At 39.5% G+C, this 24,536-nt stretch overlaps 1 protein-coding gene across 2 annotated transcripts in view; it reads right to left on the reverse strand.

Moving 5' to 3' along the window:
- IL20RA (interleukin 20 receptor subunit alpha) overlaps positions 1 to 16,800 on the reverse strand; it is a 29,158-nt gene extending 12,358 nt beyond the window's left edge. Inside the window, exons 1-2 of one of the 2 annotated variants that reach the window (XM_054568947.1) lie at positions 16,605 to 16,800; positions 931 to 1,066 (exon numbers count right to left, since the gene is read on the reverse strand). In XM_054568947.1, the coding sequence (XP_054424922.1) occupies positions 931 to 1,066; positions 16,605 to 16,728 (260 nt within the window). In that variant the 5' untranslated portion in view covers positions 16,729 to 16,800. Of the gene's footprint in view, positions 1 to 930; positions 1,067 to 4,394; positions 4,515 to 16,604 lie in introns of those variants that run through there. The other variant, XM_054568948.1, reaches the window with a different exon arrangement.
- Positions 16,801 to 24,536: the final 7,736 nt, after the last annotated feature.

Raw genomic sequence — 24,536 nt, forward strand, 5'->3', positions numbered from 1 at the left:
GTTTCCTTTGACCGGGAGCCAGCCCACCCTCGGGTTTGCAACAGCAGGAGGCTGAGGTAGCTGAGGTGGCTGACGGCACCTCCCTGGGCTGCCTCTGTCCCCTCTGCCCCGTCTCACTAGGGCTTCTCCCTGGGCTGCTACTGAGCTTCTGCGATGGACACATCACTTCAACTTGATTTCTGTTTTAGCTCCTCCTTCTCTGACATTCTGGTGCTCCGTGGGGACTTTTCCTCAATTTCTGGTGGTGGAAATCCTTAGATTCCATATCCTTAGATTGTTAGGTAAGCCTCTTAGTACTGTAACATTTATTCTTGTGAAATTATTCTCTACTGTTGGAGGTTGAGAAGGTATAGGTTTACTTCCAGCTTCTGTGGTTGTTTTCTTACAGATTTCACAGTATTTGGCTTGTGCACCCCTAATTTGTGGCTTGCGGGTTGTGGGCATTTCCTGGGTCACTCTGAAGATGGGTTTTGTCTATCTGATTTGCATTCTGTGTTGCTTGCAATGAGTTTTGAGGAAGAGGTAAAAAATAAAACTGTCCATTCACTACTGTCTTTGATAGGAACAGCTAGTTGCACATAATTCTGTGCTCAGTTTCACATAAAAATGTCTATCACTCCCATAAGTTTAGATGTTCAGAGATGATGGATTTCCTTGTTTGCTCAGCCACAGAATAATCCTTTGACCAAATTCTTTTTCCAACTTAAATAACTTCCCTTTGCCTGAGCCCCCAGGGCTCCTGTCTCCACCAAGAAACTCTTTTCTAATTTAACCCACTAAAACATCACAAGAAAATTTAACATGAAACACCTCAAATTTTCTTCTTTTCAAACATAATACTGAATACAAAAGATGGATTATCTTTATGCAATTAATTGAAGTCTGAGTCTGGTGTTTATAAATTAGCCAAAAGGAAAAGAACCTACTTACATGAAATACTGCACAGTGTAAGTAACTCCCACTTCTTGTAGGCCCTCTGGTGGACTCCACTGTAGAACATTCATCATGTTGACGGATAAGAAGGTGATGTTTGCAGGCTTAGGCAAACTGCCAGGGACACAGGGAACTGAAAAAGGAGTAGAGAGAAATCAAGGTCTTCACAGAGGAAAACGAAAACATAACCCCTGTGGTGGCTGGTCTCCAGACACGGCCTCCCGGTACCGGTGCCCTGTGTATTTCCTCCCAAACTGAACCTGAGCGGACACTGTGACTCACTTCAACCAACGGAATGTGACAGGAGTGACTCTGGGGCTAAACCTGAAGAAGGCCCGGCAGCTTCCACTTTTGCCTTTTGAAAGCCCTGAGCTGCCGCCTAAGAGTTGGGCTACCCTGCCGGAAACACAGTGTGGGGAGGCTATGCGACCAGGGAGAGGGTCAGTTGTCCCAGCGGAGCCCATACTTTTCACCAAGGGGCCAGAAGGAGCACTGTGCACGTCCCAGCCACCAGCCACAGACGGAAGGTGTGTGAGAGACTCCCAGTGAGACCAGCAGAAGACCATTCTGCTGTGCCCTGTTGACCCTCAGAACTGTGAGAGATAATGAAGTAGCTGTTTTAAACCACTATTTTGGGGTAGTTAGTTGTGCACCAGCAGATAACTAAATAATCCCATTATTAGATAAAGAAATGGAATTTAGAGTAGATGTCCGAAAGGGCAGAAGTTCGGAGATTGGCGCTGGAGTTAGCTTTACTGAAGAGTATGTATGAAGCAACAATTAGAAAAGAAACTATTAAAAGAAGACAATTGATTTAATCAAATGCTGATAATTTCACATTGTTTTCTAAGAAAAACTGTGTCTAGAGGATTAATTTGTAAAAATCCTCTGTATAGAAATGATAAAGAATTGAGAAACTACCAAAAAATCAGAAAAGGACAAAGGAGAGTGAAAGATAGTTTCTTAAGAAAGAAAACAAGGATAATCCTTGAATTAAAATCAGTAAGTCAGTGGTAACAGGTAGGAATCAAAGTATTAAACTATGGGAGAGATCACAGAGTACCGGGTAATAACTGAATTTTATGAAAACTTATTCTATCACAAATACATATATTCTAGTCGATGAACTTGGGAAATCTAAAATTTTGATACTGAAAATCAGATTCAGGAAACAAAATATAGCTAAGTCACTGGAGGGTGCTCAAGTCTGATAATTCCTGTGCACATTAGCTGGGACTCATCGGAAAAAGGAATTAGCTTTATGCTTCTGGTAACCCTTGGCTAAGACTAGCTCTATGCAATGTAGAGCCAAATGAATAATTTCACGAGCCAAATGAAAAGAAAAATTTTTTACCTTAGAATTAAACTTTTTATATGACCCTGATGCTAAACCTAAATAATCTCTTTAACATGTGGCAGAGTAACCAAAATAGAGGCAGTTGAGTGTGTGTTTGTGTGTACATGTACTATATTTGTAATGGCTTCTACTTTTAACCTTGATAATTTTTTAATATCTGTTTTATTTTTAAGAAGAAAGTTAAATACTGATCGCCATGTGGGTATATGTGTAGAAGGAATAAAGAGGCTCTCAAAGGGCCACAGCCTGCCCAATGCCCTTCTTTGATTTCTATTCTTCTCACTCTTTGGAACCACACTATATCAACTGGTACCGGCTTTTTGCTGGAGATTATTGACAGTGTGTATTGATCAATGATTTAATACCACTCAGTGCTATCACAAGGTCCGAAATTTTAATCATATTTTTGAGGATGAAACAGAGAACATGGGGAGGCAGAACAACGGAGCGTCGTATTTCTCAACTGCTCTAAAGTTTTAATGTAAAAAATTCCAAAGATCTTTCTAGATCTAAAATGCTACATATTGTTCTACATGTTTAGGTGAACTAACATGTGAAGAGTGGTTAGCATATCGTAAGAACTAATATTAACATAGACTATGTATTATAATATCACAGATATAAGATATTACCAACACATGGCTCCATGAAACTATCAGATAAGGAACTAGAATATTCTGATCTGTGGCAACTTGAGTTTGGAGATTTAAAATATAAGTTATCTTAGATATTCTAGTCCAGGCATATTTTCTCAGTGTTTAATTTATACAAATCTTTATCTTATACCACATTGGTTTCTGCCCACCTTTTAATATAAGTAAAAAAACAACCGATGAAACAAAATGCCTAAAACATACCCAAAAAAGGTTTAAGAAATATCTTAAAATAAAAAAGAAGAGATTGCTCACTTAATTAATTTAATTTAAATTTCTTGGTCACTGCCATGAGGAAACAATTTTGCTTTTCTGAAGTGAACTGTATTTTGGAAGGTGCTGTCAATCATTAACGTTCACTGATTCAACATTTTGTTTAATGTTTTATAATTGTTTAAATAATCCTCTAGAAGTGCTATGCCGATTATTAAAATGTTACCCAACTATGGTAATAATAGGTTAAATAGGGGGAATTAATAATGTGACAATCGTATATAACTCTCCTTCGCCAAGTCCACACTATGGGTAAATCATGTGTCACAGCAATTTTGACTGCCAGCCTCCAAGATGGCCCTCAGGCATTCCTTCCACCTGGCGTTTGCACCCTGTATAATCCCCTCCCACGTGGCATCTGGGTTGGTCTATGTGACCAATAGCATATGACTGATGCGATGGTACATCATTCCCAAGATTAGGTTATAAAAGACACGGTGGCTTCTACCTTGCTTTCCTCTCAAAGTAGATCCTGTGATGACTCTGCAGCCCCAGCCTATCAACCAACTACACTCTCAGGGGAGACCCTGAGCCAGAACCACCCAACGAAGCCATCGCTGGACTCCTGACCCTCAAAACTCTGTGAGGGAGATGATACTTGTTGTATTAAGCTGCTCAGTTTTGAGGTAACTTGTTACACAGCAAAAGATAGCTAATACAATAAAGACTGAAATGAGAGCGACTAAGAGAGATTAATTACTAAAAAAAAGCAAATTAAACTGAAGGGAAAAAAATGCCCCCCTCCCTTCTCAATAATGTTATAAATGACTTCTGCTTTAACAACCTTGAAAAAGCATTCTTTGTAATAGGTCAATTTTATCTTTATAAAGAAAATTACAGACCCAATGAGAAGACTAAAAACTTAGACTTCTGGTAGCAAGTGCAGATAGATCATAGCAATAGCCCTTCGGATTTTTTAAAAAAGACAAATGCTTTGTTAAGGTCACTGTAAATACACTGACAAGGAGTCAGAACAGTAAATAGCTTTAACAGAAATGCATTTTAAAACAGATGTTGCTATTTTATATACTTTCTGGGGAGAGGATATCCCAGCTTTTTAGTCCTGCACATTCTTCATTTGGATTGACATTCTTTCTGATTGTGTAGGCAGAAAAAGCCATCAGTTTTGGATCATCCCCTTGTCATTAAATCAAAGTGTCATCCAGGGGCAGCCCTACCCTGGGAAAGGAGCGTGGCCCAGAGGAAACTGAAGAAGTACAGAGGGGCTAGACCCTCTTCCTTGTAAGCCCTGGAAAGGAATCTGGATTGTATCTGGAATTCAGTGGGCAAGTAGTGAAGCCTTGTCATCAGGAGAAGCCACGAGCCTGCTTATAATTCCAATGGTCACTTCATGTCCGTTTGCTGGGAGAAAAGATTGGATGGGGGTGAGAAGAGCATTGGAGAAACCAGTCTCCCTTCATTACAGCTGCCCCAAGGAGGGAGGCTGAGCTTGCACCCAGAGGCTGGCTGTGGGTATGAAGATGGGTGGGTGGCGTGGGGCTCTATTTTCACAGCAGAAACAACGGGACATCCCGATGAAGCCGAGCTGCAAGAGTCTCCTGAGTAAGAGAGTCACTCTGTTGTGAAAGGTAAACGAACACATGAGGATTTATCAATAAATACTTGCCCTTTTGTTTTGATGATGCAAGGGACTGGTAAAAAAAATACAATTAGCACTCTTTTCAAAAAGGGGAGAAACAGCACATTTAAGAAACAAAGAACTGGTAACTAGTATATACTTGTGGTTTTTACATCTTTGTAGTTTTTCAGCACAGCATTGTCTCGAGTTTGGAAAGGAAAGAATGGATAAACATTCCGATTGAGGACAGTCATGGTTCTAACCTGTCTGTACTGATAGGATAATTTAACTCCAAAGTGAATACATCGCACTCATATTGATACCAGGAGTCAAGTACCAATTTACAGATAACAAAGAACTTTTTTTTTTCACATAGATTCAGGGCCTGAAAGTACCGCTTTGATTCTCTCATAGTCCATTGATTTTACATCTCAAATCATAAAGCTGTTGGATTGATGCACACAGTTATTTCTGAGAATGCTGTACCATTACAACTCTGGTTTGAAACACAAGATTCTTCATGGTCTGGTCTGACTGCCCTTTGCAATTCTGCCAAAGATACTGTGTTCACCAGACACACCAAATTACCTGCAATACCCTAACTTGTTCTGCTGTTGTGTGTCTTTACAGTTTTGGTGGTCTCCTCCTACAGTATCTTTTGGAACTAAAGACCCCTTGCTCCTCCATGTGTGCATCCATTTAATAGCTACTAACTTGTACTATTTTAGGAACTAAAATATAATGATGCTGTAATGTTATGTAGGGTATGCATGGTCTCCAGTAAAGAAAGTAGGCATTTCTGACAACAGTTATCTGGGTAACAGTCTAGTCTTTGAAGAGAAAAATTGAACTTTGTAAGATCTCATAAAGGGGCAGAACCTCTGGGTTCCCTTTCAGCTTTCCTGGCCACTGTGTGGGCTTTGAACAATAGAGGGATACTTGGGGTGCCCCTTTGAATTGTGGGGGCTTAAGATGGCCTCTGCCATTACAAAGCTGTGAGGGGTCCTCCGCAAGGAGGTGTCCACTTAATGAAACTCCAAGTAATGATTGGTTGCTATATCTTGTAAGTCACATCATTTAGATTTATGTCCCCTCTCAGTGTTTGTTTTCCTTTTGTTACAGCTTGGCCTTTTGGAAAGCCTTCTAGAATGTCTTCATCTTTGTTATAGTGCCATAGGAAGAACTGGGTCTACCCTTGAATTCTTCTAGTAGGAATACAACAGAAAAATGGCATTTGCAATGGGTAAAGCTATGACAACTTCATTAGTAGAGTTTTGTAAAATATGGCTGTTATATTGTTTACAAGAGGTACCTTGTGGACAGGTCTCTAGGTATAGTGAAATGATATGTGGCATTTTCCTAATGGCCTCAAAATAAGTATTAAGGTCATCATCTAAATATGTTGCAGTTTTAATTACATGCCTGCCAGTAAAATGTATGTCCATTTCCTCACACTGTGGGAAAAGCCTAAATGCTTTGAATAAATTAGTGCCTGAGGAACAGCAATAAAAAATGGTGAGGTCCTCCGAATGGACTCAAAACGAGACAGCGTAATCGGTTTTGCGGTTACCCAAACCTCCCTGTTTCCAGGCTGAGGCGTTCCAACTCTTCCGTTATAGTTCCTCCACTGCTAAGGTAAACAGCCAGACTTATGAGACTTCCACTTTGGGGCTATTCAACTCTCTCAAGCTCTTGACTAATTAGAGGAGCCTTGGCATTGAGGAAGCCCTGGCCGGCCTTGTCCAGAGACAGCCTCCAGCCTCCAGCCTGCCGGCCCACTGTGTCCCTCTGAAGGTGGAGCAGAGTGAAGGAATCACTAGGCTGTGAGCTGTTTGCAGGTGGGGACCACATCTTACAGAGTCTTTGCATTCCCAGCGCTTGGCAAATAGAAATGTGTTTGATCTGAACTAATCAGGGACTGGCGGGGCTTACATAAATCATGTGATCAGGGTTGGACCCAGATTCACAAAGGCATCCGAATGAGGGGGAACAGCCTGAACTTTAAATCAGTTATACTATTCTCAGGGCCTCAGCACAATGGACACTTTTTAATGAAGAAATAATGGCCCATGGCAAGTAGTTGCTACACACCTCAAGTATCTTTTGAAATAGGAAAACACCTTAATAAGGTGTAAGACCGCCCCCACCTGCAACAACAACAACAATAACAAAGAAAAAAGAAAGAAAAGAAAAATCACCTTCTGAATGAGTTTTCTATTGTGGGAAATGAGGTTAAAAGACTTAAGGTACAAAAAGCACCAGAGGGTGATTAACCAATTTTAGGAAGCAAAACTTGCAGGTAACTCATGCCAAGCACCACAAAGGAGAGCCAACAGTATGGCTGCCTTCAGACAGTTATCTCAAGTGTTGTTCTAACTTCATCACATTGAAAGGAAAGGTGTTATCTTCTTTTGTTTCAAATTATAAACGACTTCTCTTGAAAAATATTAACTTCTCTCTCCTCCTTGCCTCCTAATGATATAGCAAGTGCCCTTAAAATGTAAGCCATCTAAGCAGCACTTAAAATGTGATTCAGAAACTCTTTACCTGAGAAAAGATACACAGCTGTGTTCTCGAAGGGCATGGTTTGGTGTGGACATCAGTTCCTCTGAACTGAATTATCTTCCAATAGCCGCCATCTCCACCATTTCTCTGCCCCCTCACTGCTGTACATGTAAGCTGCCTCAGTTCCTCTATAATACTATGTACATCTGCATATCAGTACATAAATAATACATTTATACAGGGCACTGCCGCCTGCCCCATCTCATTGCTTTAATAACTTTATATGAGTACGTCAGAGAGATGTTCTAACAACAAAGCATTCTAAAGCAACGCTGGGGTCTACTCCTTGCTCTACTACTTACCAGCTGTGTGTCTGTACTTTGTTTAACCTCTGTGCCTCAAGTTGCTCATTTGTAAAATGAGACACTAGTACTATCTGCCTCACAGGCTTGTTGGTAGGATTTCTGATGCAGAGCTCCTCCAACAGCGCCTGGCATCAAGAGAGAGCTCAACTGTTATTCGCTTAGTACTGTCCCCGATAACTACCACCCTCGTTTCAGTGCTGAACAGAGATGGAGGCCCGGAGAGGCTGAATGACGTGCCAGTGGTGACTCCGCCCTTTGTCATGTGCCTGAACCCAAGTGCTCTGACCGTGACAGGGCTCTCTCTACCAATACAATCACCTGCTGCCTTCAGGAAATGCTCTAAGGAACACGGTTGTGGGGAGAAGGGATTGTAAGGTCATTACAAATTTTGCATGTTACAGGTGATTGCTTCTAAGGAGAGACAGAAGAAATTCAATGAGGAAAACCCAAGTATTCCTTCTTTACTGAAGCTTTACCTGGTGGAACTGTACACAGCCATATCATTTATTCAACAAATAGTTACTGGGCACCAACTCTGTGCTAGAAATAGAAGCTGACAGGCACTGGGGTAGGGCAGTAGAGGACAGAAACAGACAGAAGGCCCTGTTCTCATGGGGCAGACATTTTCTGAATGTGGGACACCATCCATCAATATATGCCAATGTACCCAGGTACAGGCACATTTTTAGAGATGAGCGATACAAAGGTCATACAGCAAAAGCAATGTTATCTCTTAAGAAAGTAAATCTGTGTGCCTAACCATGTTTTTGAATATTGCTGTTGGTGCCTGATAGCAAAAAGGGGGACTTTAAAGTAAATGTATTGGAGTTTACTCATCAAAGAGTGTGTATCTCCCACTTCGCTTGGGCGTGTTTATGGTTGTCCCCACGATACGTCTCAGATCATGGCATCTGAGGCATGCTTCCTCTCAGCTGCAATTATCTCCAGAGGTAGCTACAGACATGCAAAAACTTCCATTTAATTATCTTATAGTCACACCTCTGTTTTTGCCCAACATAGTATTTCCCAGTTTGATTACTCAAGTTTGTTGGAAGTGCCTTTGAATGCTTTTGAAAATTAAATCCACGTATCAAAGATGAACATTTGCCACTGAATGGTTTTTTCTGACCAAGGTGTGCCAGAATCTACCTGGAATTCTCTAAAGAGGAGCTTAAGAAATACATTGTTGTGCTACTTTTGTGCATAGCCTCTTAAAGTACCTATTTTGAAGATGCCATTATTGATTTTTATGTCAGACCCATTGTTTGTTAGAAAATTGGTCCTAGTATCTCATGTCATCTCTTGTATGAATATCCTCTCTTGTATGAATGATGGGCAGAATATGCTGAACACAGAATTTAGCTTTATTTTCTCGCTAATATTTTAAACAAAACTACATGAATTTATACTGCATTATAATTATTTTACATACTGTGGATGAATAGCTGCCTATCTATGACTATTAATTGAATTTATGTTTTTCTAAAAGGCTTTGAATATTTATTCATAGTAAGGCATTTATTTGGACATATTATTTCTTTTTGGTGTGTATTTTCTCCTCAAGTACAGTGACTGTGATATGATATATGAGTGTGTGTGCACATACACACACACAGTAGCGACTCTTATTAGTCTCAGTTAAAAGACCTTTCTTATAGGAAGCCCCGCCTAACCCCTAAATTAGATTAATTGCCTTGTTCTGTGCTTCTAAATAAGCTTGGTTTTCTCAATTCTGGCATTTATACTTTAATGTAATAATCTGTCTGAGACTAAAGGCTCCATGAAGAAAGAAGCCTTGTTTTCTTGTTCACCTCAATGCCTAGAACAGTTCCTGGAAAATATGAATGGATGACATTAAATAAATGAACGAATGAATGAACAGTGCTCAAAGTAAGATTATTTAAAAATCACCTTGTGTCAAGTTGCATTTTAACTTTTGAAAACTCAGAATAGATGCATGGGGTATTAAGGTAATTCTTTTTCATTAAATCTGATCACCTCAAACACCTCATTTCCCTATGTTATTTGCTCTTGAACTGCATGTGATATTGTACTTTGAACTTAAAAACTATGAGCCAATTTTTAAAATAACAAGGTAGAGAGAGCATTTAGTAGGTAGTTCAGTGGACCTTTTACAACAGACGTATTTTCATCTAAAATGGAGGAGGACTAGCTTGGAATGATATGGATAGTCAGCTGTAAGTATGAAAAATGGTCCTAGTTGGAACAATAGTGAGGATTCTGCAGTGAAAGTGCCCATTAGAGAAGTGGAGGCAGGAGGAGCTAAACTGGAAGAGCTTTTAATGGCCAAAACTGCAACAATTTGAGCAGCAAATATAATTGTACTGGACTGCAACTCAAAGTAAATGTTTATGAGTTCTTATTGACACATTTAAATAAGCAAATAAATAAATAAATAAGTGGGGGAGAAGTTAATGGTTCTTCCTTGCAATAGTATTTCAATTAATATGAAGAAGAAAAGAGGGAAATAAAAAAGTCACCATTAATCATAATAGTTACTGCAGTCAATATCCACTGGTGGATACTAAAAAATTAGTGGGTATAAGTTTGAGGAGAAACAGGGTATTCACATGATTTCAAAGTGTCTTCCCACAAGATATTTATTAATCACAAAGCGGAAAATATTAACTCTATGGTGAGACACCCTTCAGACACCACCTTAACCAAGTGATCAAGGTTAATATCACCAGTAAAAAGATATACTAATATCATAAATGCTTTCAAATGCTGCAATGGAAAGACAACATAATATGTGTGGTATTATTTTTCTTTATTTATTTTTAGAGAGAAGGAAGGGAGAAATAAAAGGAAGAAAACATCGAAGTGAGAGAGAAACATGGATCAGTTACCACTCGCACATGCTCCAACTTGGGACTGAACCCACAACCCAGGCATGTGCTCTGACTGGGAATTGAACCAGCAACCTCTTGCTTTGTGGGATGATACCCTACCAACCAAGCCACACTGGTCAGGGCATGTATATGGTTTCTTATGCAAAAGTAATAACTTTAATGAGAAAACATCAAGTGAACCTAAATTGAGGAATATTCTAAGGAAGAGTTGATCCGAACTCTTGAAAAGTGTCAAGGACCTGAAAGTGAAGAAAGGCTGAGGAGCTATCATAGGTTGGAGGAAATGAAGGAGACATGACAATGTCAGGTGCAGTCCTGGAATGGGTCCTGGAACAGAAAAGTGGCCTAGGTTAAAAAATTGGTGAAAGTTCAGCAAGGTCTACAGTTTAGTAAATATGTAATACCAATGTTAATTTGCTAGTTCTGCACCTTGTACAATGGTTACATAGGGGAAGAAAATTGGAGGAAAATGGATGAGGGAGTTATGAAAACTCTACCCCCTTTCTGCAACTTTTTTGTCATACTCAAATTAGTTCAAAATACAAAGTTTTAAAAAATAATCAAAAAAGTTTAATTAGTTCCAGTGGAATCATTTGTGAGTGTATGAAGTATGTCCTGGAATAACATCTCAGTAAAATAAAATACCCAATGCTGCTGTGTTTATATCAAAAAGGAGACATTTCAACAAGTACTCTCATTGTGTTTATTATAGTATTTTAATTCTAATAAGCATAAATGTACTAGTAATATTCAGATTGTATTCTGAAGCTCCAAAACTAAAGTTAGGTTCAATTGTTCATAGACATAATAAACTCTGTATTTTCCTTCTTTGGGGATTTTGGAAAGATTTGGAGGATTTCGCTCAAGAGTCAACTGTATCTATACACCCAACAAAGGAACACCTAAATACATAAAGGAAATATTAGGAGACATAAAGGAAGAAATTAACAGCAAAATAATAATAGTAGGGGACTTTAATACCCCACTAACAGGAATGGATTTATCATCCAGACAGAAAATCAATAAAGAAACATCAGCCTTCAAATACCACATGATCTCACTTATAAGTGGAATCTAATGAATAAAATAAACTAACAAGCAAAATAGAACCAGAGGCATGGATACATGGAATAGACTGACAGCTCTACGAGAAGATGAGGGAGGTGGGGACTGGCTGAAAGAAGGCGAAGGGTCTCGTCAAAGAATATGTATAAAGGACCCCCGGACTTGGACAACAGTGTGGGGATTGACTATGGGAGTGCGGGGCGGGGGGTGGGACTGGGTGCTGGAGGCAAAGGGGCTAAAATTGGCACAACTATAATAGCATAAACAATAAAACGTTTAAATTTTTAAAAAGAATACAATTTATGCTTGTCAATGTCCAAAGCAGAATGTCCATTTTGCTGCTTACTGTTTGGAGTGAGTAAATCACATAGCAACATAACAACAAATACAGAAATTAGAATTTTAGCCACTTGTCAGAAAGTATGGTTTTGGTTTAAATGATCTGGCACTTGCCAAAGCTTGTGAAACCTCTAACATTTGTGAGAAAGTATGTAGGGAATAGGTTAACTTCAACTTCTTGGTTTGCTCAAGTTTATCTGTGAATTAGGCTAAATCATGAGAAAGCAAAACAGCCTGGCCTTGCTATTACCTACCTCTTAATTCATCTAATATCCTGGCCTTGGCTTTCGCCAAGAAATAGTGTATGTTGTACCTATTTGAAGAAATAGTATCTTTTTCAGAAGATCTTTTCAACAGAGTATCTTTTTCAGAAGAAGGAAGGAAGAAAAAAAAAGAGAGGAAGAAAGACATATCAGCCTTAAACAACACATTAGACCACATAGATTTAATAGCTGGGTACAGAATAGTCCACTCAAAAGCAGCAGAATGCATCTTTTTCTCAAGTGCACATATCACATTCTACAGGATACATCATATGTTAGGCCATGAAACAAGTCCCAGTAAATTTAAGAAGACTGAAATCATATCAAGAGTCTTTTCCAACTACAATAGTATAAAACTAAAAATAAATTACAAGAAGAAAATGGAACAAATAAAAACACTACATGTGGAAACTAAATAACATGCTACTGAAAACCAATGGATCAATAAATAAATCAAGGAAAAATAAAAAATATATTGAGACAAATGGAAATGGATTTAATGCATGCCAAAATCTATGAGACTCAGCAAAAGCAGTTGTAAGACAGAAATTTATAGTGACACAAGAGCAAGAGAAATATAAAATAAGCAATTTAATTTTACACCTAAAGGAACTAAAAAAAAAAGGAAGAACAAACAGAGCCTAAAATTAGTAGAAGGAAGAAAATAAAGATCAGAGCAGAAATAAGTGAAATGAGTCTAAAAAGACAATAAAAAAGATCAATGAGACTAAGTCCTGGTTCTTCAGCAAGATAAGTGAAATTAACAAAACTTTAGTTAGACTCTCTAAAAATTATATATAGAGAGAGGCCTCAAATAAATAAAATCAGAAATGAAAAATGGTTACAACTGATACCAAAGAATGTTACGAACAGTTAGATACCAACAAATTGGACAAACTAGAAGAAATGGATAAATCCCTAGAAACACACAATCCTTCAAGACTGAATCATGAAGAAATAGAAAATCTGCATAGCCCAATTACTAATAAGGAGATTGAATCAGTAATCAAAAAACAAATAAACAAACTACAACAAAAAACTCCCAATAAACAAAAGTCTAGGATGAGACTACCTCACTGGTGAATATTACCAAACATTTAAAAAGGATTTAACACCTATCCTTCTCAAACTCTGACAAAAACTAAAGAGGAAGGAAAGCTTCCAAACTCATTTTATGAGGCCAGCATTACCCTGATACCAAAACCAGACAAACACACCACAAAAAAAATACACTTACAGGCCAATGTCCCTGATAAACACATATGCAAAGATCCTCAACAAAATATTAGCAAACTGAATTTAACAATACATTAAAAGGATCACACACTATGGACCACGTGGGATTTATTCCAGGGATAAGAGAATGGTTCAAAATCTGCAAACCAATCAATATGATATACCATGGTAACAAAATGAAGGATAAAATCATATGATCATTTCAATAGATACAGAAGAAGTATTTGACAAAATTCAACATACTTGTGATTAAAACTCACAACAAAGTAGGTGTAGAAGGAACATATCTCAATATAATACAGGTCATTAATAAGAAGTCCCTAGCTAACATCATACTCCATGGTGAAAAACTGCAAGCTTTTCCTCTAAGATCAGGAACAAGACAAGGATGCCTACTTTGGAGACTTTTACTCAGCATAGTATTGAAAATCCTAGTCAGAGCAATTTGACAGAAAAAGAAATAATAGGCATCCAGATTGGGAAGGAAGAACTAAAACTTATTTGTGAACAACATGATTTTACTAGTAGAAAACCTGAAAGACTCCACCAAAAAACAAATAAAGTGGCAGGGTACAAAACTAATATTTCAAATCTGTTGTGTTTTTATATTCTAACAATGAACTAGCAGAAAGAGAAATTAGGAGAACAGTCCATTCACAATTGGATCAAAAAGAATAAAATACGTAGAAATAAATTTAACTGGGAAGATGAAAGACCTGTATGCTGAAAACTGTAAGACACTGGAGAAATGAAAGAGGACACAAATAAATGGAAAGATATTCCATGCTTGTGGATTAGAAGAATTAATATTGTTTAAATATCCATATTACCGAAAGCAAGCTACAGATTCAATGCAATCCCTATTAAAATCACAATGGTATTTTCCACAGAAATACAACAATCCTAAAATTTGTATGGAATCACAAAATATCCCAATTAGCCAAAACAATGTTGAGAAAGAAGAACAAAGTTGGAGGTATCATGCGTCCTGGTTTTAAACTATGTTACAAAGCTATAGTAATCAAAACAGTATGGATGGTATTGACATAAAAACAGACATATATTAGATCAATGGAACAGAATGGAGAGCCTAGAACATACAATGGGTAAAAAGATAGTTTTGTTCAGTAAATGATGTTGAGAAAACTGGACAGTCACATGGGAAGGAATTAAACTGGATCATTCTCTTACTCCATACACAAAAATTAACTCAAAATTGGTTAAAGACTTGTATGTAAGACCTGAAACCATAAAACTCCTAGAAAAAAAACAAAAGGTAAGCTCCTTGACATCAATCAATCTTGGTCATGATTTTTTTGGGACCTGACACAAAAGGCAAGGGAAACAAAAGCAAAAGTAAATAAGTGGGACCATATGGAACTAAAAAGCTTAGCACAAGAAAGGAAACCATTAACAAAGAGAAAAGGCAACAAGAATAGTAGAAAATATTTGCAGATCCAATATTTGATAAAAGATTAATATCCAAAATATATAGAGAACTCACACAACTCAATAACAAAAGGAAAAGAAGCAAGCAATCTGATTAAAAAATGGGCAGAGGATATGAATAGACATTTTTCCAAAGAAAACATACAAATGACCATCCGGCACATGAAAAGATATTCAACATCACTAATCATCATGGAAATGCAAGCCAAGCCACAATGAGATATCACCTCATATCTGTTATTATCAAAAAGAGAAAAAATAACAAGTGTTAGTGAATATGAAGAGAAATGGAATACTCATGCACTATTACTGGTAGGAATGTAAATTGGTGCAGCCTCTATGGAAAACAGTATGAAAATTCTTCAAAAAATTAAAAATAGAACTACCATATGATCTAGTAAACCCAAATCTAAGTATTTATTTGAAGAAAACAAAACACTCAATAGAAAAGATGCATCTGCCTCTATGTTCATATAGCAGAATTATTTACAATAGCCAAAATAGGGAAACAACCTGTGTCCCTCAATGGATGAATAGATGAAGAAGATGCGTTGTGTGTGTAATAAAGAATGAAATCTTGCCGTTTGTGACAACACGGATGGACTCTGAAGGTGTTAGGCTGAGTGAAAGACAAATATCGTGTGATTTCACTTACATGTGGAATTTTAAAAAGCAAAACAAAAACAAACAAAACAAAACGAAACGAGACTCATAGATAGAACAGACGGGTGGTTGCCAAAGGAGGGAGGGTTGGCAAAACGGATGAAGAGGATGGAGGTACAAACTCCTAGTTACAAAATAACTCACAGGGATGTCACGCGCACCATGGGGACTACAGTCAATCATATCGTATTAACTCTGGGTGGTGCTAGATAATAGGTAATAGACTTATGGTGGAGATCAGTTTGCAATGTATACAAATGTAGAATCATCATGTTGTACACCTAAAACTAATATAATATTCTATGTCAATTAAAAAGAGACGTTCCGGGGCGGGGGGGGGGGTCGAATACCTTTTTCTCTATACCAGAAATACAGAAGAAAAAGAAATCGGGTTAATGAACATTCTGGTTTACTGGATTCCAGCTGGTAGAGTTTAAATTTAAGAGCGAAATCAAAAACTGCAGTCACCTTATGTCATGGATCAGTTACAAGTTTTATTTCCAAAAAAATCAAAGGACACCACATATAAGTACATGGTCGCACCTGAAAAGGGGAAAAATGACGTGCCCAGGAGAGGGGATCTTACTTTAAAAACGCTGCTTCTTTCTAGACCCGGTTCCTTTGGATCAGAACCTTGCTTTCAAGGGGTTTGGTTTTGCAAAGCGCAGACATCACCTTCAGGTCTGGGGAGTTCCCGGTTTAAGAGTACCAGGTCTAGGTGGCCGAAACGCGCGTTCCACCAGCGCTTCTCCGCGCGGCCGCGGCGGGGGTGGCGGGAGCCTGCGACACGCGGGCGAAAGCGTTGCGCGGGGTTACTGTCACCCGCTGCTGTGAGGAGCTGTCAAACTTCCTCCACACCTGCCTAGAACCCGCAAGGAAAAAGTGTGGAACGTGGCGCGGTGCAAACTTGACTCGGAACCAAACGCGTGAGTGGCCGCCGCGAGATTGTCCCTGGGGCTCTTGGCGTAGCAAACCCAGCGCCGGCGGGACGGAGTCGGCTCGGCTAGGTCCTCGTCCGACATTAGGCGGCGCCCCGGGTCGGCCCACTTACCTGCGCGTCCCGACGGCGCGGCCGCGAGCAGCAGGATCGGCGGCAGCAGCAGGGGGAGGGCCAGACGGCCCGGCGCCGGGGCCCTTCTGGCCGCTGCCCTCGCTGGGGGTCGGGAGCCCCACATGGGCGGCGGAGCGGGGTCACATCTCCGCCGGCGGCCGGCAGTGTCCGATGTCCCTAAGGCCCCGGACGGCGGCGGCGGCTCCCCTCTGTGCCGCGCTCGGGCAGCTCAGGCTGCGCGCGGCGCTCCTGGAGGCCCAGCGCCGCGAGAGGCGGTGCCAGGTGCGCGCTCCACCCTCGTCCCGCAGGAGTCCCGAGCTGGACGCCAGGGCGAGGGGACGGTCCCGTCGACTTCTAGTCCCCGGACCGTTCCTTGTTTCAGTTGAGTGTGTGCGAGTTTCTGTGACCCCGACCAAGGAGGCCACTACCAGGGATAAAACTCCACTCCAGTAAAGAGGCGGGCACATTGAAAAGTGGGTCTGGTAATCAGACCTCATGGCCACCTCCCTAAAACTTTCAAAATGTCAGAAGTTGGTGCTGAAAGAAGAATGAAATGGATTATTTATTTCTCAACATACTGCCAGGCACTCTGCCATACACTATATTGGATTACATTTAATCCTCGCCACCTCGAATTAAGTATTGTCCCATTTTACAGATGAGGAAAGGGAGACCCAGACAGTGAGGTGTCAGCCTGAATGCAATCTCCCGAGCCCGTGAGCAGTGGCGTGGGGACTTCCAAACAGGCCTGATTCTAGGTCTCATGCCCTTCTAAATGGGAGGGCGGGGGTTGCCATTAAGAAACGTGTTGAAATGGTCCAAGGAAAATCTGAGACGTAGTCTCGGCTCTAGGCCTTGAAAGGAGTTATAAAAATAGGGCACAGGCCTAAAATAGAATAAACGATTTACTTCAGATGTGTTACCTCTCTTTCTCTCATAAATACCGGTTTTCAAATGTACAGATAATGAGAAACGACCCTAAAATTCACTCAACGACCTTTACCTTAGAAAAAAGAATCTTCAATAATTGAAAAAAGATTTTTTTGACTGGAGGGAGTGAGAGGATGGTCAGGATTTTCAGAGTCCCCTTTATAGGTTACCTCCTCCTCCCCACTTGGGAACAGGAAATGAATCCAGGTAAAATTGTTTCTTTCCCTGGACCTGGCTTTGTGATGCCCAAGCCAGGACTCCGCGAACATTTCTTGCGGCCGGGGTCCTTTAGGTTTCACCCATAGAGGGCGCTAGAGGAACACGCAAAGCTGGAGGAGGAGGTCAGGGTCTTCCAGCTTCCGAGTTCTGTCGTCAGCGTAGGGCCACGGGGTCTGATCCAGGCAGGAGCCGCTGCTGGTTTTCCGCTTCTTCCTCTACACCCAGCATCGGCCCTGTTGCTCTGCCTCAAGGATACCAGCAATGGGCTGGCCATGCCCGATTTTCAGAGGCCTGAGTTCCAGTTTCCTGACTTCCTTTTCTAGGATGTCACCTATAGGTCTTCCCCTTGTTTCTTCAGCCCTAGGACGGCTTCCCGTAGTTACTCTCTGCCTCAGTCTCAGAATCCCCCTTTTATTGTATGGGTTTTTTTTTTGTTGTTGTTGTTTTGTTTTAGTTTTCCAACATCTGTTTAACCAATTCTTCATAGCAAATTCTTTCTGTTAAAGTAACTGGTATGGTTTCTGTTTTCGTGGCTGGATGCTTCTTGACTTATTAAAAGTTTAGGAAGGACTGAACATTTTAGGAAAGACTCTAGGTTATTAGTACATCATCAGCATTATCTTGAGCTGCTGTTCTTACTGTCAATTATATTAGTTCAGCTCCAACATTATCATTTTAAGTCTTGTGGGTTAATAAATATGATGCATATTTGCCATGAAGATATTTCCCGCCAGTTATGTTTTGGTATCTAAGCTTTAGGACTTGTATGCATTTCTGTTCAAACATGAATGGGTCATGGCCCTAAAGGGGCTAAAGCAGACACATGTGTGGCCCTCCATCCCTTCTCCCCTGACCCTTCTTAACTTGAGCAGTAACAGTTCATTGTTTCCTCCTACTAGGAAGTGGAAAAGGATGGGGTACCTGGGACTTGGAGTCCTTTCCTGTAAGTGGGTCGCCCCTTGTTCATGAGCCGATAATCTCCTATATCCCCTTCCCTTCCTCTGCCCCTTCCTCCTCAGGTTCCCCTTTCCACTAGTCAGGAAGCAAGTCAGAATTTCACAGGCCTCATACCTGTTAACCAGCCTACCACTCTGCACTCCGGACACCTGTGGTTTGTGTAGGCTGAGGGTAACCTGAGCAACTAGTAGGCGTTCAGCTGATGTTTCCCATGCATTAAATTAAAGAGTGCAGCTATGACTTTTGTTTTTTTTACCTCTGACCCAGAATCACCTTAGGGAGTTCCTTTATACCTTTAAATTCTTACTCACCCCTGTCTGAGTTCCACCCAGCCTAAACTTTCCTAGTCAAAAATAAATAATATATTCTTCAGGAGACTTTTGAAATGACTCAACACATTTAAACAGGTATTTTGTTCTCCTATAAAGATTATGTTTCTTGCCATGATTTATCATGCTGAGATCTTAATTTTTAGAGCCTGGCATATGGGTTTTTGGGCTTTCTGATCAGAAAGACCATACACCAATACCCACCCTCACACCCCCAATCCCAGCACTAAATACTGCAAACAAAAAATACAAACTTTTCCTATTCCAGTTTAACTCCAAATAGTTTCCTGGAAAAATAAAAATAATAATAAAGTCTTCTTCTCTTCCTCCTCCTCCTCCATCATCATCATCATCATCATCACCAGTAACATCACCTGAAGTTACTGAGTTCTTACTTTGAGCAAGGTGTTAAGCTAATAATTTTACATTTACAGCCTTCTTAGAGCCTTACAACAGTTCTGTGAGTTAGTCATGGTACCCTGAGTTACGTAATAAGCAACAGAACTGGAATCTGAATCCTGGTTAATCTAATTCCAAAGTCTATGTTTTTAATGACTTCCTTATATGCCCCTGGCACTTAAGAAAATCAAGCAAATGCTTTTGAGGGGTGAACCCCATAAGGTACATATTGAGATGTATACTTATTAACTTAAGAAAAATGCAGCATTGGAGCGATTTCCATATCTTAAACTCAGTTGTGAATGGCAACAGATACCCATGCTTGGATACTCCGGTAGTGCAAGGCAGGTTCAGAATGTACTAAGGTGACTGCTCCGAAAGTAAACATGAATATTAGGGGACGGGAGCAGAGGGAAAGAGCTGGCAAGATAAAGGTCCCTGGAAAGGGTTGGGGTGGGGACAAATTTGAGAAAAGGAGAGAGTCCTGGGAGAAAATAAGCACCCAGTATTGAGATTTCTAAAATCTATTCAGTGCACTCTGCCATTCTTTGTGGATATTTGAGGCCACACATTTTTATATTATGCCATCTGCTTAAATCCAAACAATACCTAATATTTAAAATCCTATGGAATGTCATCATGTTTCTCAACTTTTTTCAGTTTTTTGGAGAAGTGGTTCATGCATTTTAAAAGGTTTTGTAATTGTCAGTATAATTCACATACGGAAAAATGCACAAAGATTGATGTTACAGCTCAGTGAGTTACCACAAAGTGAAAGCATCTGTATGCACCACCCAAGTGAAGAAACAGAACAGTGGGAACCTGGCAGAGGCCTCTCTCTTACCCTTTCATTTTTTCCCCAGATCAGTGTGTATTCCATGGTGTCTGGCTTCTCTCACTTGACATGATACCGTGAGAGTCATCTGCGTTGTTGCTTATAGTATAATCCTGTGAAGTATGACTATGCCACAATGTATTTATTCATTCTAGTTTTGGTGATTTAGATCGTTTCAGTTAGTAGCTATTAACAATAGCCTTGTTTGAATATGCTCACTGTGTCTATTGCTTAGGCGGACGTTTTTCTGCCAGATGTATACCCAGAAGTCTAACTGCTGGATCATAGGACAGACATGATTTTACCTTAAGTAAGTAATGCCAAACTTGTTTGCCAAAGTAGTTGTAACAATGTACATGCCCATCAACTGCAATGAAAGTTTGTCTTCCACATTCTTGTCAACACTCGGTATTTTCAAGCTTCATAATTTTAGCTATTTTAGAGGGTATGTAGTGGTATATCATTGTGGTTTTCATTTTCATTTTTCTGATGATTAATGACATTTACAACTTTTTAAGTTCATTAGCCATTTGTGTCATGATCTGACCAAGTTTCTTGCCTATTTTTTTCTGTTAGATTGTATTTTTATTTTTGTTTTTAATTTGTTTGGAGGAATTTGTTACACATACCAAATATAAGGCCTTTAGCAGTTGTATATGTTACAAATACTTTTCCTCTTGTTGTGGCTAGACTTTCTACTCTCTTGCTAGAGTAATAAAAGAAGTTCTTAAATGTAATATGATCTTACCAATTATTTCTTTTATGGTCATCATTTCTGTGTCCTGTTTAAGAAATGTTATCTTACCCTAAGATCATGAAGATATCCTTCTAAGCTATCTTCTGAAAGCTTTACTGTTTCATTTTTGCACATTTCACATGCCTAGAATTGATTCTTATATATGACGTAAAGTAGGGGTTCAAGTTTTACTTTTCATATGAGTCCAGTCGGCCCAGCACTATTTAAACCATCCTTTCCTTACAGCTCTTCAGTCCCATCTTCTTCATAAACTAAATGTCATACATGAATATAGACTATGCTCTGTTCCATTGGCCAATTGTTGTTCTAATACCACACTATTTTGATTACTTTATTTTTTTCCTTGGAAGAGCAAGTCCCTTTACTTTGCTCTTATAAGAGTATCTTGGATATTTTTTGCCCTTTACTTTTTCATATAAATTTTAGAATCATTTGCCAATTCCCACAAAAAGGTGTTTTTTTTTTAAGTTTTTTATGAAGGCATGGCATACATAAGGTGCATAAAGCACACTAATCTTAGGTTTTTCAGGTAGAAACAACCATGTTACCAACTTCAGATCAAAATATAGAATATTTCCAGCACTCCAGATTCCCTCATGCGTCTTCCCAGACCCCTCTGACATAGGGGATCGCTATTTCGACTTCCGTTACCACTTAACTCATTTTGACTCTTCTTGACCTTCCAATGAATAGAACCATACAGTATGTATTATTTTGTGTCTGGCTTCTTTTGTTCAACAGAATATCTTTAAAGTTCATTCACACTCTTACATGTATCAGTAATGTTTATCTTCTTTTTTATTGCTGGGAGTGATCTATGATAAACTTTTAGTATCTACATTTGTTCATTTTTGTGTCGAAAGGAAACATGAGGTTTGTAGGACAGAGATTAGAGTTATTGCTATTACATACAGCGGTGATTTTCAACCTTTTTCATCTCATGGCACACATAAACTAATTACTAAATTTCGGCGACACACCAAAAAATATGGTTTTTGCTGCTTTGACAAAAATAGGTATAATTTTGATACATTCACACAAGGCAGATATTGTCGTGTTGGCTGTTTTCATTTTTTAATTTGACAATCTAAGGGAAAAAAGGTCAGTGCCGCTGACTAAATAGCCGGACATTGCATGCTTTAAACATTCTCCTGGCACACAGGTTGAAAATCACTGACATTGAGCAATAACTTAACAGTTCTCCACGCCCCGTTCTTCTCTCTCTGGGTGAGGTGATGAGAGCCAGGCGGAGGCTGTGCATGCTCCACAGCCGAGGAAGCCCCCAGTGAGGAATCTGGAAGTTTGTACAGACTGTACACTGCTTAGCTACCACTGTCAGGTTTCGAGAGAGGGAGGGAAACCCTGTCCCTTATGTCAACAAGTACTTTGTAAAGTAAACGAATTCTTATCGCTGGGGCGCAAAGGGGAGAGTCCCTACTCTGGACTGGAAACATTTGGCTTTGAGGGAGGTACGTTTTATGATCCTTTGAATGGGCACATATGGGCCCAAGTGTAACACCCCTGCAATGTGAGAAACAAATGAGTCTAGGGAAGACATTATAAAGTTACAGTGAGACAATGTACAGTAGACTAAAAAACTAATGAAACAGCTTATAGAGTCCTACCTTTATGGACATGAGGTACATGACCAAGGGGGTGTTTTAGATTAACCGGGCAAAGGATGGGATTTTCAGTGAATTATGGGAAAATTGGGTATTTACCTTATTTCATACCACATACAAAAATACTTTGAGGTCCGTTAAATAACTATTATGGGTTAAATAATATTCCCTTCTCCTCAAGGTCATGTATTGAGGTCCTAAGTCCTAGTTCCTCAGAAAGTGACCTCATTTGGAAATAAGGTTGTTGCAGATGTAATTAGTTAAGTTAGGGTGGAAGTCACTGACATAGAGCAATAAGTCTTCAGTTCTCCACGCCCCATTCTTCTCTCTCTGGGTGAGGTGAAGAGAACCAGGCGGAAGCTGCGCATGCACCTCAGCCAAGGAAGTGCAGTGGGGCGGGCCCGCAATCCACGTGACTTGTGTCATAAAAAGAGAATTTGGATGCATATATGCACGTGGGGCAAATGCCATGTGAACAGAAAGCCAGAGATTGGGGTCGTGTGTCTACAAGCCCAGAACCCCACAGATGGCCAGCAAACCACCCGAAGCTTTGGGGAGAGGCACGAAACAGGTTCCTCCTTCCAGCCCTCAGAAGGAACCAACCCTGCCAACACCTTGATTTCAGATTTCCAGCCTCCAGAACTATGAGACAGTAACAAATCAATTCAAGAGCTAAATGTGAAGGCAAAACTAGAATGATTTTAGAAGACTGTATATGTAGAACATTCTATATATGTAATTCTGGATATGAGGCAATTTTCACTTAATTTCAAGAATATTCTTAACTAAAGGGTTTGTGATGTTGTTTTGGTCATTTCTTTTCTATTTTGGGTTGAGAACTACTATGGAAAATGGAAACAGCACTCCTAATAGAAAAAATGGCTTCTGAAAGGGTTTATAAATAGACACAGAGGTTGCTTCAGTCAGCACCATAAAGAATAGTGGTAATAAAGAAGATGAAAATCCTGGCAAATGTTGAATGACCTTGGCGTGCATGATCACCAAAATAGTTCTCAATGCAACAACTGTTGGGATAATAATTCAGCTGGTGGTCGCACCTGCCAAGCATGCTAATTAGCCAGAGGATGTGAAAAGAAATTCAAGAGTCCTGTTTTCTGATATGGAAAGACAAAACTACAACATTAATAATCTACTTTGCTCCAAACCCAGAGGTAGTTTGGCTTTACTCTTTTGTAGCATAGTTCCCTCTGCTGGATAATTTAAGTAATTTAGATCTGACGAGTTTTTGGAAATGCTAGGTTAGCACATAGGTCACTTTGGAGTTTTTACCTCAAAATCGGCTGGAATAACCAAGATAATCTCAAAGACAAGCAAAACTGAGCAGTTAACACCAAGTTACCATAGAGGTACAAGTTGATAAATTAGAATTCATTAAAATTAACAACCGCTGTTCATCAAAAAATGCCTTTTAAAGAGACTGAGAAAGTACAGAGCAGAAGAAATTTGCAATACATGTATACATCAAAAGAAGGCAGAAAATGTGAATAACTCCTACAAGTTGATGAGAAAAAATAGACACCCAGTATAAAAATGGACAAATGTTTCAACAGGTATTTCAACATAGTGTTTATACCAATATAAAAATGGACAAATGTTTTAACAGGTATGTCAACATAGTGTTTATACCAAAGGGCTATCGGTGCGCATAGATACATGTTTGTGTACTTTACTGCCAGTCTTTCCAATAACAATGTAACTTCTGGGAGGGTCAGAATTCCTCTTTCGCTTACTGCCTGGCACCTACTAGGTATGCAATAAACATTTATTGGATGAATGACAAACTTTCTTTTTAAAATTGAAATGTAATTTTGGAATTTTGCATTTTCTCAAATGTTGAACATTAACATTTAACATTTACAATCC

Source organism: Pteronotus mesoamericanus, unplaced genomic scaffold (genome assembly GCF_021234165.1).
Source record: "Pteronotus mesoamericanus isolate MK-2021 breed Mesoamerican mustached bat unplaced genomic scaffold, CSHL_Meso_final contig_20, whole genome shotgun sequence".
In the NCBI taxonomy this organism is placed as follows: Eukaryota; Metazoa; Chordata; class Mammalia; order Chiroptera; family Mormoopidae; genus Pteronotus; species Pteronotus mesoamericanus.